This window comes from Oxyura jamaicensis, chromosome 13 (assembly GCF_011077185.1).
Source record: "Oxyura jamaicensis isolate SHBP4307 breed ruddy duck chromosome 13, BPBGC_Ojam_1.0, whole genome shotgun sequence".
NCBI lineage: Eukaryota > Metazoa > Chordata > Aves > Anseriformes > Anatidae > Oxyura > Oxyura jamaicensis.
This window is the reverse complement of record NC_048905.1, coordinates 10,288,155-10,304,174: the sequence shown is the minus strand read 5'-3', so window position 1 is coordinate 10,304,174 and position 16,020 is coordinate 10,288,155. Positions and strand designations below refer to the sequence as shown.

The following is a 16,020-nucleotide window of genomic DNA, read 5'->3' as shown; positions in this document are numbered from 1 at the left end:
CGGGGGGCCGCAGGGGGCCGCAGCACCTGCGGGGCGGGCTGGCCCCGCCGCACGATGCTGCCCGCTGGCCCCGGGGTGCTGCCGCCGCCCGCCGTGGGGGCACGCAGCGGGCCCGGGGGGCGCGGGTCCCCGCTCCGTGGGGTGCGCTGGGTGCCCTGGGCAGCGCCATCCCATCGGCAGCCCCTCCGGCAGCGGTGCCGCCTGCCCCTGCTGCGGCGCGGGGTGGTCCCGCAGCCACCGCCCCCCCGGCTCACCGCCACCCGGGGGGCTGCGCGCCCCCCACCCTCTCCTTGGCCTCTGACCTTAGCGTCACCTTGAGCCCGGGGGACGCCATCTGTTTGGCAGCAGCGGCTCCGTGTGCGCTCATTGTCGCGGGGCCCGCCGCAGCCGCAGACAATGGGGGCCCCCGCGCAGCGCTCGGCTCATCGTGGCCGCCAGAGAGCCCGCAGGCTGGGGCCCCGTGCCCGCTGCCGTGCCAGGCTGCAAGCCCCGTCCCGTCCTCCCCGTGCACGGAGAGCTCCGGGGGCTGCTCCCCACCCTGGCGCATCCTTGCCGCTGGGCATGCAGAACAAAGAGGCAGGTGGGGGGGCTCAGGGGGTGGGGGTGCTGTGATAGGGGGTCTGCGATGGGCAAGGAGGGAGCGTGGTGGCTGCGGGACCCCCAGCCTGGCCCTGCGGGGTGACATCCGTGGGTCCCGCGCTGCCCGGGGAGTTCCCTTGGTCCCGCTGTAGCGCAGGTGCAGGGGGAGCTGCTGGTGGCCTCGCAGGCTGGCGTGGTGCTGGCTGCTGGTGGCACTGCCTCTTGTGGTGCTCGCGGTGGGTTGAGATGCTCCCAGCTGGCACATCTTAAGCCCGAGGCTGCTCTGTGCTGCTGGGACGAGGCGCAGACCCACGGGTAGCCTGCGAGAAGCGCTCCGGTTTGATGCCCTGGTGCCCTGCAGCAGGCCGGGCCCCGCTGCGAGCCATGCCGTGCCCCGGGGTGACTTGTGGCCTGTGTGTCCCGCCACAGGGGCTGCCCACCGCCAACCAGTCAGTGCAGACGTGCTGCCTGCTCTGCCACCGCGAGCGCAAGGACTGGGGCGGGCCGTCCCACAATGGGCTGGTTTCCCCCGGCGAGAGGCTGCCGCCGGACTTCGTGCCAACGCTCGTGCAGAACCTCCTGGGAGAGATGCCGCTGTGGATCTGCCAGAGCTGCCGGAAGAGCGTGGAGGAGGAAGAGCGGCGGGCGGTGCAGGAGCAGGCCCTGGCGGTACGCGGCCGGGCAGCGGTGGGTGGCAGGGATGGGTGTCCCGCCAGCGTGGCCTCGCAGCATCGATCGCCCCGTGGCGTGAGCTGGGTGTGCAGACACCCTCGTCGCCACGACCTGAGCTCCTCGGGAGTTGCTCGGATGGGGCAGAGGGTGCTACGGAGGCTTCCCTGGCAGCCTGAGCAGTGCAGGAGCTGCCAGCGGTGCCGCTGCTTCCGAGCCAGCCCCGCTGCACGGCGTCGTGTGCTCGTCCTCCCTGTGCTGCCTGGCACGGCTCTGGGCTGTGGGTGCCCATGGCGATGGGGCAGCATGTGCCAGGGCAGGTGCCTGCCTGCGTGCAGGGCTGGGGGGACAAAACGGTGACATCCCCTGTGGGTTTATTTAGCCCTGGCCCTTGGCATCCACCTGGCTTGCTGGCCTGGGCCCCGGGAGCCAGGGTACGTCGCTGCCGGATGGAGGCAGCGAGAGGAGCAGGGGCCTGGATCAGTGCAGGGGGGTCTTGGCCCCAACGCTGTGGGGCCGAGGGCCTCCCGCCTCCCCCAGGACCCCGCTGCTGCTTCACTCTGTGTTTTCCTTGCCAGGTCTCGTTATCCCACACGTCCTGCAAGTCGCAGTCTTGTGGGGGTGGCTCCCACTCCTCTTCCTCTTCCACCTCCTCCTCTTCTTCCTCGTGCCACGGGAACTCAGGGGACTGGGACCCCAGCTCTTTCTTGTCTGCTCACAAGCTCTCGGGGCTCTGGAACTCGCAGCACACCAACGGGGCCGCGCAGGGCAGTCCCCTCGGGGCCCCCCCTGCTGCGCTAGGTGAGTTAAACCCCCCCGGGGCTGAGCAGAGCTTTCTCCCTGGTCCTCGGCTGAGGCTGCTTCCTCGCACACACCGCCCCGGTGGGCAGGGGAGGTGGGCTGGGTCTCTGCATGCCGGCTGGGTGCCTGGGGGCCACCCTCTGCTGTGTGCCACCAAAGGCAGAGGTGCTGGGCCTTCAGAGCCTTTTGCTTTGCCATGAGTGCCGCTCCAGCACCGCGCTGGTGTGCCACGCTGCGGGCAGGGTGCAGTGGGGTGGCTGCAGGCATCGGTGCAGCTTTGAAGGCTGCAGAGCTGCTTTTCCCTAGAAAATGGCCAGGGGACGCCAGGCAGTAGCCAGGCCCTAGCTCTGCTTTCCTTTCAGGCGACAAGCACCCCAGCCTGGCTCTCTCCCCAGAGTGTGTCGGCCAGGCTCCTGCCGCGGCACCGGGGCTCAAGGCCTGTCCCTACAGCCATGCGGCCTCCCCTGCAGCCGGCAGCGCCGCCCCGGGCTCGCCTCTGCCTACCTCACTCGACTTCTGCAAGACGCTGCCGAAGCAGTTCAAAAGCATGTGCCGGAGGGCCACCCCGCCAGGTGCGTGCACCGGGGCAGGGCTGGCCTCGTCCTCCCAGCCTGCTGCTCTGCGCTGCCTTCTCCGGTCCCCGTCTTTCCCCTCGCTCTGCTCCGTGTGGGGCAGGGCCAGGTCCTGCGAGGGGGACGAGGGGCTGCCGAGGCTCCTTGCGAGCAGGGATGGCTTCGAGCCCACACTCCCTGTGGGGAGGCAGGGTTGGTCCTGTGGAGAAGCAGCCCAGAGAGCAGAGGTGCTGCTCCCTGTCCTGCTCCCTCTGGAGCGGCCCCTGTGCCTTATCTTCTGGGTGAGGACGTGCTGTGGCACCTCTTGGCACTAGCAGAGACCTGGGAGCCTTCTCTAGGCTGGTGTGGAGCCCGTGCTGAGGGACCCGTGCAATTTTGGGCACGGGGTGGCTCTGAGCACAGCCCTGACCCACGAAGAACAGCCAGCATCTGACCACCTCTGCTTCTGCCTGCCCGCAGGTGAGGCCTTCCACTCCTCAGAGCATCATCAGCACTCGGACCTCACTGCTCCTCCCAACAGCCCCACCGGCCTCCCCTCGCAGCCGCCGGCACTGGTGCCCTCCAAGCAGCCCCCTGCCCACCCGGGGCCCTTCGGCTCCTCCCCGCAGCCCTCACTCTTCCCCGCACCCAGCGTGCAGGCGGCAGCCCCGAAGCCAGCGTCCGAGCCCCCTCCCGCTGGCGTCGCCTCCCACGGGCCGGGGTCGTGCAAGAGCCCCCACCTGCCCCCCGCCAACGTGCCGCTGCTGAAGATGCCGCCTCCGCTTTCCGGCTGCGCCCACCCGTGCAACGGGCACTGCAGTACTTCGCTCATCCCTCCGCCTGCCTCCCACCAGCTGCCCGGCACCAACAGGTGAGTGGGCGACCCCCTCGGGCTTCCAGCCTCTCCTCGCTGGCCAGCACACCCTTTCTCCCACCCTGCCCAAGGATGCTCCTTCCCCATGTGAGGGGATCAACCGCTCTGGAGCTGCCGTGTTCGCGGGCTGGTTCCGTTGCCGCACACCCCCGGTCTCTGAGGGTTAAGCTCGTTTCCTCCCCGTGTGTCTTCTCTGTGCGGTTGTCCTGTACTGTGGTGCAGAAGACACTGCTCGCTTGCTCCTCCAGCTAAAAGACCCAGAGGAGCCGCCTGGCCAGCCTGCTGGTGGCCACCGGGACCTTTGTCAGTGAGACCCCAGGGACCGGGCAAAGGTCCTCGAGAAGACGAAGCCCGCGGACCGCTGGTTCAGCTCGCCCACTCCTCTGGCCCTCTTTGGGCCGCCTGTGCCTGGGAAGAGAGCGCGCTGAGCCCAGGGCGCTGGTCCCTCTCCGCTGCTTAGCGCTCCCTGCGGAGGGCCAGCCGGGTCTCGAGCAGGAGCTAGAGGAATGGCGCTGTGGGCTCTGCCCCGGCCACCCCGGCCTTGAGCTGGGTGGTCCGTGCCCGCGGGAGTCGGGCCCGCCCGCGCGTGGGGATGTCTGGCAGCTGCATGCAGTCCCAGCGTTTCTCACCCGTGCTGCCTGCTGCCCCCAGTGAGTACCGCTCCCTGCCCTGGGATCAGCTCGTGGCCTCGCAGGGGATGGTTTTTGGAGCTCTGCCGTGCCAGAGGTGCTGGGAGGCGAGGAGCTAGAGGTGCCTCTGCTGTGGGCTCCTCCAGTGCAGGGGTTGGGGTTTGTCCGCCCTGCAAAATGTGCTCTGGCACAGGCTGCCCTGGGAAGGGTGCTCCTACACACCTAGCGCGGGGTGATTCTGAGCCCCGGGGTGCCCCCTCACCTCTTGCCCTTCTCCTCAGGGACCCCTCTTGCAAGGGGCACAAGTTCCCAAACGGCACCGGCTGCCACCCGCCGCAGCCGTGCGAGGCGGACGAGGGGCTCGGGGAGGACGAGGACAGCAGCTCGGAGCGCAGCTCCTGCACGTCCTCCTCCACCAACCAGAAGGACGGCAAGTTCTGCGACTGCTGCTACTGTGAGTTCTTCGGCCACAACGCGGTGAGTGAGGGGCTGCCCTGCAGCCGGTCTTCGGGCTCTGCTCTGTGCTGTGAAGTTGTGAAGTCTGTGAGGAGGGTGGGAGGGTGGGAAGCTCGGGCTGTTCTCTGCCAGCACGCGTACCCCCCCTGCACCCCGGTGATTTCCCTCCTGCCTCATCAGCCTGTTGGTCCCCCTGCTCCCAGCCTCCTGCCTGCCAAGCCCTGTGGCTTGGAAAAGAGTTAGGCAGGGGCTGTGCTCACTCATCTTGCAGGGACCTCAGGGGCAGGAGCGGCTGGGGAGGGCAGTGGGGGACCGGTGTGGGAGCTGGGGCCGCCTGCGCGTCACGCTGGTCCCTGTGCCTGCCGGGCCTGACAGGTTTTGCCTCCCGCAGCCCCCGGCCGCTCCCACAAGCCGCAACTACGCCGAGATCCGGGAGAAGCTGCGTTCGCGCCTCACCAAGAGGAAAGAGGAGCTGCCGCAGAAGCTGGGGCACAACAGCAGCTCGGGAGAGCCGGCTGTGGACCACCGCAACGTGGACGAGCTGCTGGACTACATCAACAGCACGGAGCCCAAGCCCCTGAACAGTGCCAAGGCGGCCAAGCGGGCACGGCACAAGCAGAAGAAGAAGGTGAGGCCGGGCGGAGGGAAGGGCTGCTCTGTGCCGCGTCCCGTTGTGCAGGGTGGGGACAGCGTGCAAGAGGGAGGCCTGTCCTCATCTTGGAAGGTCAGGCCAAGACTGCTCCTTGCAGGGCTTTGCCTTCTCTCACTTCATCCTTTTGGTTTCTTCAGCTCTGTGTCCTTTACTGCCCCTCTGCCCTGAGGTGACAGCAGTGCTCCATGGGGGGCTTCCCCGCGCCTCTGTTCACACAGAGGGTACCCAAAGCACCTGGGAGGGCCAGGCTGCTCTGTTCTACCTGCTGCAGGCTGGGGCTCTGCTAAATACCGTGCCTCTGCAGTGGAGAGAGGCAGTGCTGTGACAGCTTCTGCTGGTTGCTGGTGCCTCGTGCCCAGAGTGGTGGCTGTTGGGGTGCCCCCAGAGGACACCCAACAGTTTGGGAGCTTTGGATGACATGGGAAAGCCATGCTGAGCGCTGGCCCTCGGATTGCTGCCTGACAAGGCTAGCGTGTGGCCAGCCTCGTGGCCTGCATGCGTGTCTCTGACCCCTCTGATCTTCACCTGTGCTGCAGGAGAAGGAGAAAGCCCAGCTGGAAGCGGAGGCCCAGAAGCGTGCAGAGCGCGCCCCTGCAGCCAGCCAGGCCAGGGAGCCGGCCGAGGAGAAGCTGCTGGAGTGGCCAGAGCTGGAGCTGGAGCGAGTGAACAGCTTCCTCAGCAGCCGGCTGCAGGAGATCAAGAACACCATCAAGGACTCCATCCGGGCCAGCTTCAGCGTCTATGACCTCAACCTGGATGTCAACGACTTCCCCAAGAAGGCAGCTGTCCTGGAGCAGAAGAACCTGCTCTCCCACCTCAACGGCTCCTCCGACCTGCAGGACATAGACCTGGCCCTCGCCCCGCTCAGCCTGGGCCCCGCCAAGAGCCACTCGCTGCTCCGTGGCGAGCTGGGCCCCCGATGGGGCGAGGGGCCGGGGGAGCCGCCGCCAGCCCCGCCGGCTGAGAACGGCGTGGTGAAGCGCCTCAGCGCCGTGCCCAGCCTCTCCCGCATGATCTGGGTGCAGTCCAAGGCCGCGGACTCCGCCGTGGACGGTAGCGGGCTGAGCCCGGAGCCCAAGGAGGGGCCGCAGCCCAAGGGGCTGGAGCCACCGGAGCAGGTGGTGGCGGGAGGCCGGCAGCGGAAAAACAAGCGGCAGAGTGGGCAGGTGAAGAAGGGGGACGGTGCTGCGGTGCCTGGGGGCCAGGCCAGGCTGGAGAGCCCTGGCGCGAAGGGGCAGGTGCTGGGAACCAAGCACCCTTCGAAGCCCGGCGCCACGGAGCCACAGCGGGCGGGTGGCTGCGCCGAGGCGGTGGAGGGCAGCAAGGGGCAGCCCTGGGGCTGCGGCGGTGCCAGGCTGGAGAAGGAGAGGAGCGGCGACTGGAAGGGCCGGAGGGGAGAGGGCAAAGCCGAGCTGCCGGATCCGGCACAGCCGCCCAGCGCAGCCCCTGGGGACCGGCAGCTGCCTCACCCCACTGCTCGGGGGGGGGTCCCCCCAGCCCAAGGGCAAGAGCAGGAAGAGCCGGAACAAGGTGGAGAAATCCAGTACCTCTATCGGTGAGTGCCAGCGGCTCCCTTCTGTGGTCCCTTCCCCTGCCCACTGCCAGCCCCTTCCCATCCCCATGCCCTGGTAGGGGGAGTCCCATCCCTGGAAGGACCATGATGGGAGGGAGTTGGGTGTCTGGCGTGCTGCACTGTTGTGCTGAGCCGGTGTCCTCTGCCTTGCCAGATGACGTGTTCCTGCCCAAGGACTTAGACGGGGTAGAGATGGACGAGACCGACCGAGAAGTGGAGTATTTCAAGAGGTGAGGCGGCACCCCCCGGCGGGACCAGGACAGGGACCAGCTCCGGGAGCTGGCTCTCATGACCGGGCTGGCCGGGGAGCTGCCGGCTCACGGGGGCTCTCTGCTTTCCCCGCCAGGTTCTGTCTGGACTCTGCCAAGCAGACGCGCCAGAAGGTGGCCGTGAACTGGACCAACTTCACCCTGAAGAAAACCACTTCCAGCGCAGCGCAGTGAGGCGCGGGGCAGCCCCCCGCCCCCGGCCGCTCCGCTCTCCTCACTGTGCCCCTCGCCACCGCCCTCCCCGGGGGTCCCCCCGGCTCTCCTCTGTGGGGTCCCCCCTCCGGGGGGGGTCCCGGTGCTCTCCTGCCCCGCGGGACCCCTGGGGCTCCCTTCGCCCCCTTCCTCCCCGCTGCGGGGTCACCCCCACCCCGGCCGTCCCCTCGCCCCTCTCCGCCCGGCTCCCTGCGGAGAAGAAAGGCCCGTGCTGGACCCAATAAAGAACTTTTTAATTTTTTATTTTATTTAACCCCAGCCTCTGCCGCTTTTGTTCTGCGCCCGGGCGATGGGGGGGGGGGGGGGGAGGGGGGCGGAGAGCTTTCGCGCGCGCCTTCTGAGGAAGTTTGGCCTCCGAGGCGACCCGTAGCGAGTGCGGAAGGAGGGGAGCGGCGCGCGGCGTTGCTAAGCGACAGCCCGGCACTTCCGGCGGGCGCCATTTTGTATCCGGGGCGGCGGCGCCATGGAGGCCGCGGCGGGCAGGAAGGTGAGGCCGCGGTCCCCCTCAGCCCCCCCCCCGGCCCCCGGGGCCTCCTCTCCTTGCCCTCACCTCGTTTCTCCCCGCAGCGGCAGCGGGAGGAGGCGGCCGAGTCGTCCGAGCTGTCCGGGGAGGAGGACGATGCTGACTACGTGCCCTACGTGCCGGTGAAGCAGCGCAAGCAGCAGATGGTAACGGGGGGCGTGGGGGGCGCAGGGGGGCGGGGGAGGCCCGGCCCGATGCGGCGCCTCACTCCCGGCCTCCCCGCGGTGCCCCCCAGCTGCAGAAGCTGCTGCAGATGCGGCGGAAGGTGGTGTCGGAGGAAGAGCAGCGGGACAGCGGCGGCGAGCAGCGCGGCGACGAGGATGACATCCCCCTGGGGCCGCAGTCTAACATCAGCCTGCTGGACCAGCACCAGCACCTCAAGGAGAAGGCGGAAGGTGGGGGGGGAAGCTGGCGGCAGGGCCGGGTGGCTGTCAGAGCTGGGTGGCCGTCTGGGGGTGCTGGAGCCATCTCACGGCTTCCCTTACTCTCCCCAGCTCGGAAGGAGTCAGCTAAGGAGAAGCAGCTGAAGGAGGAGGAGAAGATCCTGGAGAGCGTGGCGGAGGGCAGAGGTGAGTGCTGGGAGCTCTGTGGGCACGGCTGTGGAGCTGTCGGGCAGCAGGAGGGGCACTGCGTGCCTTGCAGTGCTCGGTGATGTTCCACCCCGGGGTTGGGAAAGGGATCCTGCCGTGAGCTCCTCAGCTGGCATCTGACTGCCTGGCTTAGCTGGGAGCATGCTGTCACAGGCCCCTACACTCAGCAGGCTGCAGCCCTCGGTGCTCCTGCACCCAGAGGTGCTGGCTGGCCTACTGTCTGCTGTCTGTGTGCGTGGAGGTGGAGAGCACGCTCTGATCTTGTTGGCCTTGTTCTTGCAGCCCTGATGTCGGTGAAGGAGATGGCAAAGGGCATCACCTATGACGACCCCATTAAAACCAGGTGCGTTTCACAGTGTGGAAGTTGCATTTCTGGAAACCTCGCTTCCTCGCAGCTGCCAAGAGCAAGGCGCTGTGCGGCCTGGTAGGAAGAGCACTGCTCTGTGGCCACCAGCTTCACTGCACTGCCTGGCTTCGTGCCCCTGTATGTCAGATCAAAGGCTGCTGAGCCATTCAGGATGTTTTATATACAGGAACGCTTGTTAGAATGCATTTGTGTAAAACCGGAAGGCTTGAGCTGAGCTTTCAGATCCTGGGGGTGACCAAGTTAGAGAAAAAAGGGGAAAGCTCAAGGAGCCAGCGCTGCTCGAGGCCCCACAGAGTCAGGGAAACAACCAGGATGTGCCCAGGTGGTGTCGGTGTGGCTCACCCGTTATCTCTAGGCTGCTCTCGGGGTAGCTTGGAGCTTCTTGCTGGGAACTGGGGGAGGTATTTAATGGGCTGGCTTAGGTCTGCTTATGAAGCCTTGGGGTCACCTCTTTTCCGTGTTGGGCTAACAGCTTGGCAAAGAGTTCTCCTCAGCCTCTGTTGGCGCTGCTGGCTCTCAGGTCCTGGGACGTTTTGCATCCTGACCTTCCTCCCTTGCCTTCCCAGCTGGAGAGCTCCTCGCTACATCCTGGGCATGTCCGAGGCCCGGCACGATCGCGTCCGCAAGAAGTACCACATCCTGGTGGAGGGGGAGGGCATCCCGCCTCCCATCAAGAGCTTCAAGGAGATGAAGTTTCCAGCAGGTGGGAGCTGGGGGGGTCTTCTCTGGGGACTCTTCTGTCCGGCAGCGAGCCAAGGTGTCAGATCTTCCGTGCTGCGTTAGCAGGGTCACGGCTAAAGGGGAAAACTTTGGGTAGTGAGTGTGTGTGTCCCCTGTTCTCTGACAGCTATCCTGAGGGGCCTGAAGAAAAAGGGAATCCAGCAGCCAACGCCCATACAGATCCAGGGCATCCCAACGATGTGAGTGCTCTCACCCCGTCCCAGGAGTTGTTTCCCTCCCTCCCCCCACCAAGCAGTGTGAAGCGGGCGCTGTGCCCTGGTGGCAGGGAGCCTCGAGGCCTGATCCCCCCCCTGCAGTCCCGTGGCTCACCGGCAGCCCTGTTTCTCCGGCAGCCTCTCGGGAAGGGATATGATCGGCATTGCCTTCACTGGCTCCGGGAAGACCTTGGTGTTCACCCTCCCCGTTATCATGTTCTGCCTGGAGCAGGAGAAGAGGCTGCCCTTCTCCAAGCGGGAGGGACCCTACGGGCTCATCATCTGTCCCTCCGTGAGTGCCTGGGGCGCGGCGGAGATGGGAGGGAGCTTTGAGCGCCGTCGAGCAGCGATCTCAGACTCTCCCTGCGTGGGAAGGGGTTAACGTGCAGGAGGTAACGCGTTCTGTCTCTGCAGCGGGAGCTGGCCCGGCAGACGCACGGCATCATCGAGTATTACTGCCGCCTGCTGCAGGAGGACGGCCTGCCCCCGCTGCGCTGCGCCCTCTGCATCGGGGGCATGTCCGTCAAGGAGCAGATGGAGACCATCAAGCAGTAAGGCCCGCTGGGGAGGAAGCCTTCGGTCAGGGGCTGCGCTCATGGTTCCCCTCAGGAGGCCGAGGGGAGGCATCCCGCCTGCGGTGGGGGCGAAGGGACGTGCCAGGCAGATGGTACGGGCCCCGGGCGTTGTGCGGGGCAGGAATGCAGGCGCCTGACTGTGGCTTTTCTCGTCTCGCAGTGGCGTACACATGATGGTGGCGACCCCGGGCCGCCTCATGGACCTGCTGCAGAAGAAGATGGTGAGCTTGGACATCTGCCGCTACCTGGCCTTGGACGAGGCTGACAGGATGATCGACATGGGCTTTGAGGGGGACATCCGCACCATCTTCTCCTACTTCAAGGTACGGGGCTGGTACGACACGAGCGCCCTGAAGCTCGATCCCTACACCCACCTCTTTGGGCGAGTGCTGAGTCCTTGCCCGTGCCCCGTTCCCCCCGCAGGGCCAGCGGCAGACGCTCCTCTTCAGTGCCACAATGCCCAAGAAGATCCAGAACTTTGCCAAGAGTGCCCTGGTGAAGCCCATCACCATCAACGTAGGGCGAGCAGGTGCTGCCAGCCTGGACGTTGTGCAGGTGAGGTGACTGGGAGCTCCCCGCGTGGTTCTCAGGGGCGCTGGTACCTCTCCCTGCCAGCCATGGGGTTAATTTCTCTGCTGTCTGCCTGACCCACCTCTGTGCTCCTTCCTAGGAAGTGGAGTACGTGAAAGAGGAGGCCAAGATGGTGTACCTCCTCGAGTGCCTGCAGAAGACTCCGCCACCCGTGAGTAACGCGCTCCGGCCGCCCTGGGCACGCCGCAGCCCCCAGCTGGGTGGTGGCTGGCAGCGGGGACGTGGCCGTGGCGCTGCCAGGCTCTGCCCTGCGTGGGGGTGGGCACGGGAGGGAGCCGTGCTCCGTCTTGCTGCTGGGCCTGGAGCTGTCGCGGCCTCCGTTCAGCCGGAGAGAACACGTTTCTCGGGGCGCCGTGCTCTTTGCCAGCACACGCAGGCCGCTTTTGCCAAGGTGTCTGTGTTGTGGCAGGTGCTGATCTTTGCGGAGAAGAAGGCAGACGTCGATGCGATCCACGAGTACCTGCTGCTCAAGGGGGTGGAGGCTGTGGCCATCCACGGGGGCAAAGGTGGGTGAGAGCGCTGGGGAGGCCTGAGCCTGTCTGATCCCACTCACATGGCGTGCAGGGTCCCAGCACGCAGCGGTTTGAGGGAGGACTGCGCTGGTGCCAGCAGTTCTCGGAGTGCCCAGCGCTGTGTCCGCTGTTGCAGCGGGTGTAAACACCGTGCAGGTCCCTCCGCTCCTTCATCTGGGGACGGGGTGGGTGGGGCCCCACGCAGGCCGAGTGGTGCTCATCTTTGAGGCCGCAGTGCTTGCTGCAGGAGGCGGGCCCGGGAGCTCTGCCCCTGCTGATCTCCTGTGCTGGGCCTTTGCAGATCAGGAGGAACGGACAAAAGCCATCGAGGCCTTCCGGGACGGGAAGAAGGACGTTCTGGTTGCCACCGATGTCGCTTCCAAGGGCCTGGACTTCCCGGCCATCCAGCACGTCATCAACTACGACATGCCGGAGGAGATCGAGAACTACGGTGCGGAACGGGCGCTGTGGGGATGCAGGGCTGCGTGCCTGTCCCGGTGCTCGCTGGGGCAGGGGCTGGCTGTCACGTTGCCTTTTCCCCTGCCTGACCCTCTCCGCTTCTCTGCAGTTCACCGCATCGGGCGCACGGGTCGCTCAGGAAACACCGGCATCGCCACCACCTTCATCAACAAAGCCTGCGGTGAGGAACGGGTTGGGGCTAGGGGAGCCGGGGGGTGGGCCGCAGCCCCAAGCGGCTGGACAAAGCTGCGCCGGCTTTGACGAGGGAAATGTTCCCAAGCAAGCAGGGATGAGTGATGGGGGGGGAGATCAGGGCCCTGCGCATCGTCCTTGGGGCACTCTGGGGTCGGGCTCCTGCTGGGGCTGCGTCTGATCCACGTCTCTGCCCCCAGATGAGTCGGTGCTCATGGACCTGAAGGCTCTGCTCCTGGAGGCAAAGCAGAAGGTGCCACCCGTGCTCCAGGTGCTGCACTGCGGGGACGAGACCATGCTGGAGATCGGAGGTGAGAGAGCCGGGGTTGGAACACGAACTTCTGCGGGGCCGACGGAGGGATTTGGCTGCAGACAGCACCCCCGTTGCTCGCGGGGTGGCTCCTGCCTCCCTGCCCTGTGGGGTGCCGCCTCGTCGCCTGGCGTGGTTACGGCTCAGCCTGACCCCGTTCCTCCCGTTACAGGGGAACGCGGCTGCGCCTTCTGCGGCGGCCTGGGCCATCGCATCACGGACTGCCCCAAGCTGGAGGCGATGCAGACCAAGCAAGTCAGCAACATCGGCCGCAAGGACTACCTGGCCCACAGCTCCATGGACTTCTAGCCCGGCTGGCTTTTGGTGCCCTTTCAGCCGGGGCTCACGTTCCAAAACCCAGAGCAGCCCTGGACCAGAGGCCTCTCCTGCACTGCTGTGGCCTGGTTTTGGGGCTGTTGCTAGCCCGGTCTCCTGCCCTAGGAGGTGTGTGGAGCACTGCTGCAGCAGCCCACTACAGCAGCACGCTGCCGTGAGGTGCTGGGCAAGCAGGTAGCGGTGCCCAGCGGGACGAGGAAGCTCCAGGGGCTGCTGCCCCTGCCCAGTGATGTGTCCAGGGTCTTACACGCTGCCCCCCAGAGCCCCTCAGCTTTGTCCCCCGTAGCTCGTTCTGTGCATCCTCAGCTCGTGGCTGTTCCTGTTGCCACCAAAAGAGCCCTGGCGCAGCCGGGCCGCGCGTACCACACGCGCGTCGGGCGATCCCCTGAGAGCTTCCCTCGCTCTCGCGGCATGCGTTCTGCCCCGCTGCCCCGCTGCGAGAGGAAGGGCGGACGGACACCTCCTGTGGCCCAGCCTCTGCCTCTCATCCCACACACCAAAAAGGGGAAGTCTCTGCGAGAAGGAAGTCTGCCCCATGCACTTGCTTTGGCTGCAGTCGCATTTCTGTGCCGCTGCCTGCCCGAGTCCCAGAGCCTCGCGCTGACCACCGGGGCTGTGCGGGGCCCATGGAGAGCCCGGTGAAGGACGGCATCCTCTATGTGCAGCACTGCAAATTTGGGAAGGTAAAGGGGGGGGGTGAGATTTGAGGCTGGATTCAGGGTTTGCCCTCATCTATTTTCACGCTCGGGCTGTGCCCCCACTGTTGGGGAAGGGGGGGAACGGAGCCAGCCCCCTTTGGGTCCCCCCAGGGAGGGCCCTGCGCTCTGTAGCCCCCCCCCAGGGGGCTCCCCCACGGCCAAGGGCACCCATCCGTGCAGGCACCCTCTGGTGCTCAGCCCCGCGTGCAGTGTCCCTCTCCTCGTTTGGTCACTGTGGGACTCATGACGAATAAAGGCGTGGTAACGAGGCGCGGCTCCGTGCCTGTGTGTGTGGGGGCAGCGGGCGTGGGGCAGTGGTCTGAGCATCGCCCTGGGGCGGCGCTGCGGGGCCTGGGACGGGCAGCGGGTGCCGCGGCCCTGCGGGTACCCTGTGGGTGACCGTGGCAGTCCTTGTAGGGTGGATCCAGCACCCGGGGGGCATTCACTGCCCCCTGGCCTCTGTGCTCGCTGGATGTGCGGCGCTGCCGTCCTGCCCTTGGTCCTTAGTCCTCCCTGCCAAGCACGAGCCGAGTCCTAGAGCTGAAACGGGCAGTCCCTGCGTGCGTGGGGCCGGCACCCTGCCGCATGGGAGGCAGCAGCTATTCTGGGTGCTCAGCAGCATGGTTTTTTTTCCAGGGCAGAGGTTGGGCCGTGCGCTTCAAGGTGCACGGGGCCACGCACCCCCTCTATTCCATGACGGGCTGGGAAGGCGCTGGTACCGCAGAGCTCCCCTGGGAGGAAGCGGGCTGCGAGCTGCAGGGCCTGGCTGTGCTGAGGCCCCGTGCAGATGTGAGGCTGCCAGCAGGAGCCCCAGCAGCTCAAAATGGCTTTAATTTGCATCACGGGCCGTCCTGAGAGCAGCTCGCGGGGCTCAGCTGCAGCAGCAGCGGCAGGCTGGTGTTTGCAGCAGGGAACAAAGCACAGGACCTGGTGCTCAGCGAGCCGCAGCCAGTGATGCTGAGGCCCCTTCCCCTGCCCTGCCCACGGCGGGCTCTGCTGAGGCAGCGTGGACGTGGCAGGCAGCTCTCCGCTGACCCTTTTTTCCTCCCTTCTGTCCCCTTCCTGCGCTCCAGCGGTCCTGGAGGAAGGTGCGGGCGCAGCTTTTTGCTGCCAGCCCCTCCGGTGTGGCCCGCATGGAGAAGTTTGACGTGCGGGATGATGGCAAGGCGCTGGACAAGTCCTCCCTGCGCCGCTGCGCCCGCCGCGTGATCCGCCTCTCGGACTGCGTCTCCGTGGGCCCTGCGGGGGCCGAGAGCTGCCCCAAAGCCACGGCCGCCTTCTACCTCACCACCACGGAGAAGAGCTACGTGCTGGCGGCCGAGCAGCGGGACGAGTGGATCGAGCAGCTCTGCCAGCTGGCTTTCCAGGTACCGCCAGCACCCTTCGTGCTGCTCCTGGCCCCTGTGAGCCCAGGGGGGCCGCGCTCACCTCCCTCTGTTTCAGGGCACCAAGCAAGCAGCGCCCGGCAGCGCCAAGCCCCAGCCCAGCCCCGACGTCCCCATGGAGGAGAACTCCCTCTACTCCTCGCGGCAGGACCGTACGTGTGGCGGCGGGGCCGGGGTGGGCTCTGGCTGGGCGCAGCGGGGCTGACCCCGGCCTCGCTCTGCTCCCCCAGTGAGCGATTTCCAGGTGCTGGTGCTGCGGACAGACGCGGCCGCCCGCTGCGGCCTCCACGGGCACTACCTGCTGGCCGCCCTGCCCCAGAGCCTGATGCTGAAGGACGCGCAGTCCCGGCAGCCCCTGCTCACCTGGCCCTACCCCTACCTCCGCAAATTTGGCCAAGATCAGGTGCGTGCCCCTCGCCCTCTCCGTGCCTGCTCCATGCCCCCAGCAGGTAAAAGCCCCTCACCCTGCCCTCCGACCCCGCAGAACGTCTTCTCCTTCGAGGCCGGCCGCCGCAGCGACTCCGGCGAGGGCACCTTCACCTTCAGCACCCCGCGGGCCCCGGAGCTCTGCCGGGCCGTGTCCGCCGCCATCGCCTCCCAGCAGCAGGGCAAGGATGTGGCAGAGCCCCAGCTCTCAGCCCAGAGCCTCGAGCCCCCTCCCTGGGGACCGGGGGCCAAGGATCCCCAGCCCAGCCCGCCTGTGGGGAGGGCGCAGCCCGCCTCGCACCCACCCCCTCCCCGTCTCTGCTTCCACCCCTCGGAGCCGGAGCCCCCCGGCCCCATCGTCTACGCCTCCATCGCTCGGGGCCAGCAGCCTCTCTTCGGGCCGGGGCGGCCGGCACCCGGCGAGCCTTGGGCTGGGGGAAAGCCGCCCCCCGAGCACCTCTATGAGAACATCTTCACCGCCGAGCCGGGGCCGCCCAGTGCCCCCGCGGAGGAGGAAGAGGACGATGAAGAGGAAGAAGGGCGCTGGGAGCTGGGCTGCCGCCAGGCCCCCGAGGGCCGCAGCAGCGAGGCGGCTCACGCCTACGACCCCCGCAGCTCCCCCGCCCCGCGGCGGGGCAGCCCCCAACCCCCTCCCCAGCAGCCCTGGGGCCGGGGGGCTGCGGAGGAGCCCCCGGGGGGGCGCCCGGGCCCCAAACCCGCCGGCAACCTGCGGGCCCGCTTGGTGCGCCTGCTGAGCCGGGAGGGGCCGGGCCCGCGGGACTGGCTGTGAGCCGCCCCGGCTCGCTTCGCCTCGGCTGCTCAATAAACGGCCTGCGCCGCACCCGGCTCCGCTGC

At 67.4% G+C, this 16,020-nt stretch overlaps 3 protein-coding genes across 3 annotated transcripts in view; all 3 read left to right on the top strand.

Annotated features, from left to right (window-relative positions):
* FAM193B (family with sequence similarity 193 member B) overlaps positions 1 to 7,519 on the top strand; it is a 9,122-nt gene extending 1,603 nt beyond the window's left edge. The window contains 11 exon segments of the mRNA XM_035338945.1: positions 308 to 336; positions 941 to 1,248; positions 1,827 to 2,049; positions 2,412 to 2,621; positions 3,081 to 3,471; positions 4,385 to 4,580; positions 4,951 to 5,187; positions 5,748 to 6,680; positions 6,682 to 6,766; positions 6,939 to 7,014; positions 7,131 to 7,519. Coding sequence (XP_035194836.1) covers positions 308 to 336; positions 941 to 1,248; positions 1,827 to 2,049; positions 2,412 to 2,621; positions 3,081 to 3,471; positions 4,385 to 4,580; positions 4,951 to 5,187; positions 5,748 to 6,680; positions 6,682 to 6,766; positions 6,939 to 7,014; positions 7,131 to 7,227 — 2,785 coding nt within the window. The 3' untranslated portion in view covers positions 7,228 to 7,519.
* Positions 7,520 to 7,629: 110 nt separating this feature from the next.
* DDX41 (DEAD-box helicase 41) lies at positions 7,630 to 13,623 on the top strand. Its single transcript, XM_035338872.1, has 17 exons — positions 7,630 to 7,753; positions 7,834 to 7,935; positions 8,025 to 8,184; positions 8,284 to 8,358; positions 8,662 to 8,722; positions 9,313 to 9,449; positions 9,594 to 9,666; positions 9,820 to 9,973; positions 10,096 to 10,232; positions 10,417 to 10,579; positions 10,680 to 10,811; positions 10,927 to 10,998; positions 11,257 to 11,353; positions 11,661 to 11,810; positions 11,928 to 11,999; positions 12,211 to 12,321; positions 12,493 to 13,623. Exons 1-17 carry the CDS (start codon positions 7,730 to 7,732, stop codon positions 12,627 to 12,629), a joined length of 1,857 nt encoding a protein of 618 aa, XP_035194763.1. The 5' UTR covers positions 7,630 to 7,729; the 3' UTR covers positions 12,630 to 13,623.
* On the top strand, positions 13,283 to 16,006 carry DOK3 (docking protein 3). Its single transcript, XM_035338876.1, has 5 exons — positions 13,283 to 13,339; positions 14,428 to 14,721; positions 14,798 to 14,891; positions 14,970 to 15,142; positions 15,224 to 16,006. The coding sequence occupies exons 1-5, from the start codon at positions 13,283 to 13,285 to the stop codon at positions 15,953 to 15,955; spliced, it is 1,350 nt and encodes a 449-aa protein (XP_035194767.1). The 3' UTR covers positions 15,956 to 16,006.
* The last annotated feature ends 14 nt before the right edge of the window (positions 16,007 to 16,020 follow it).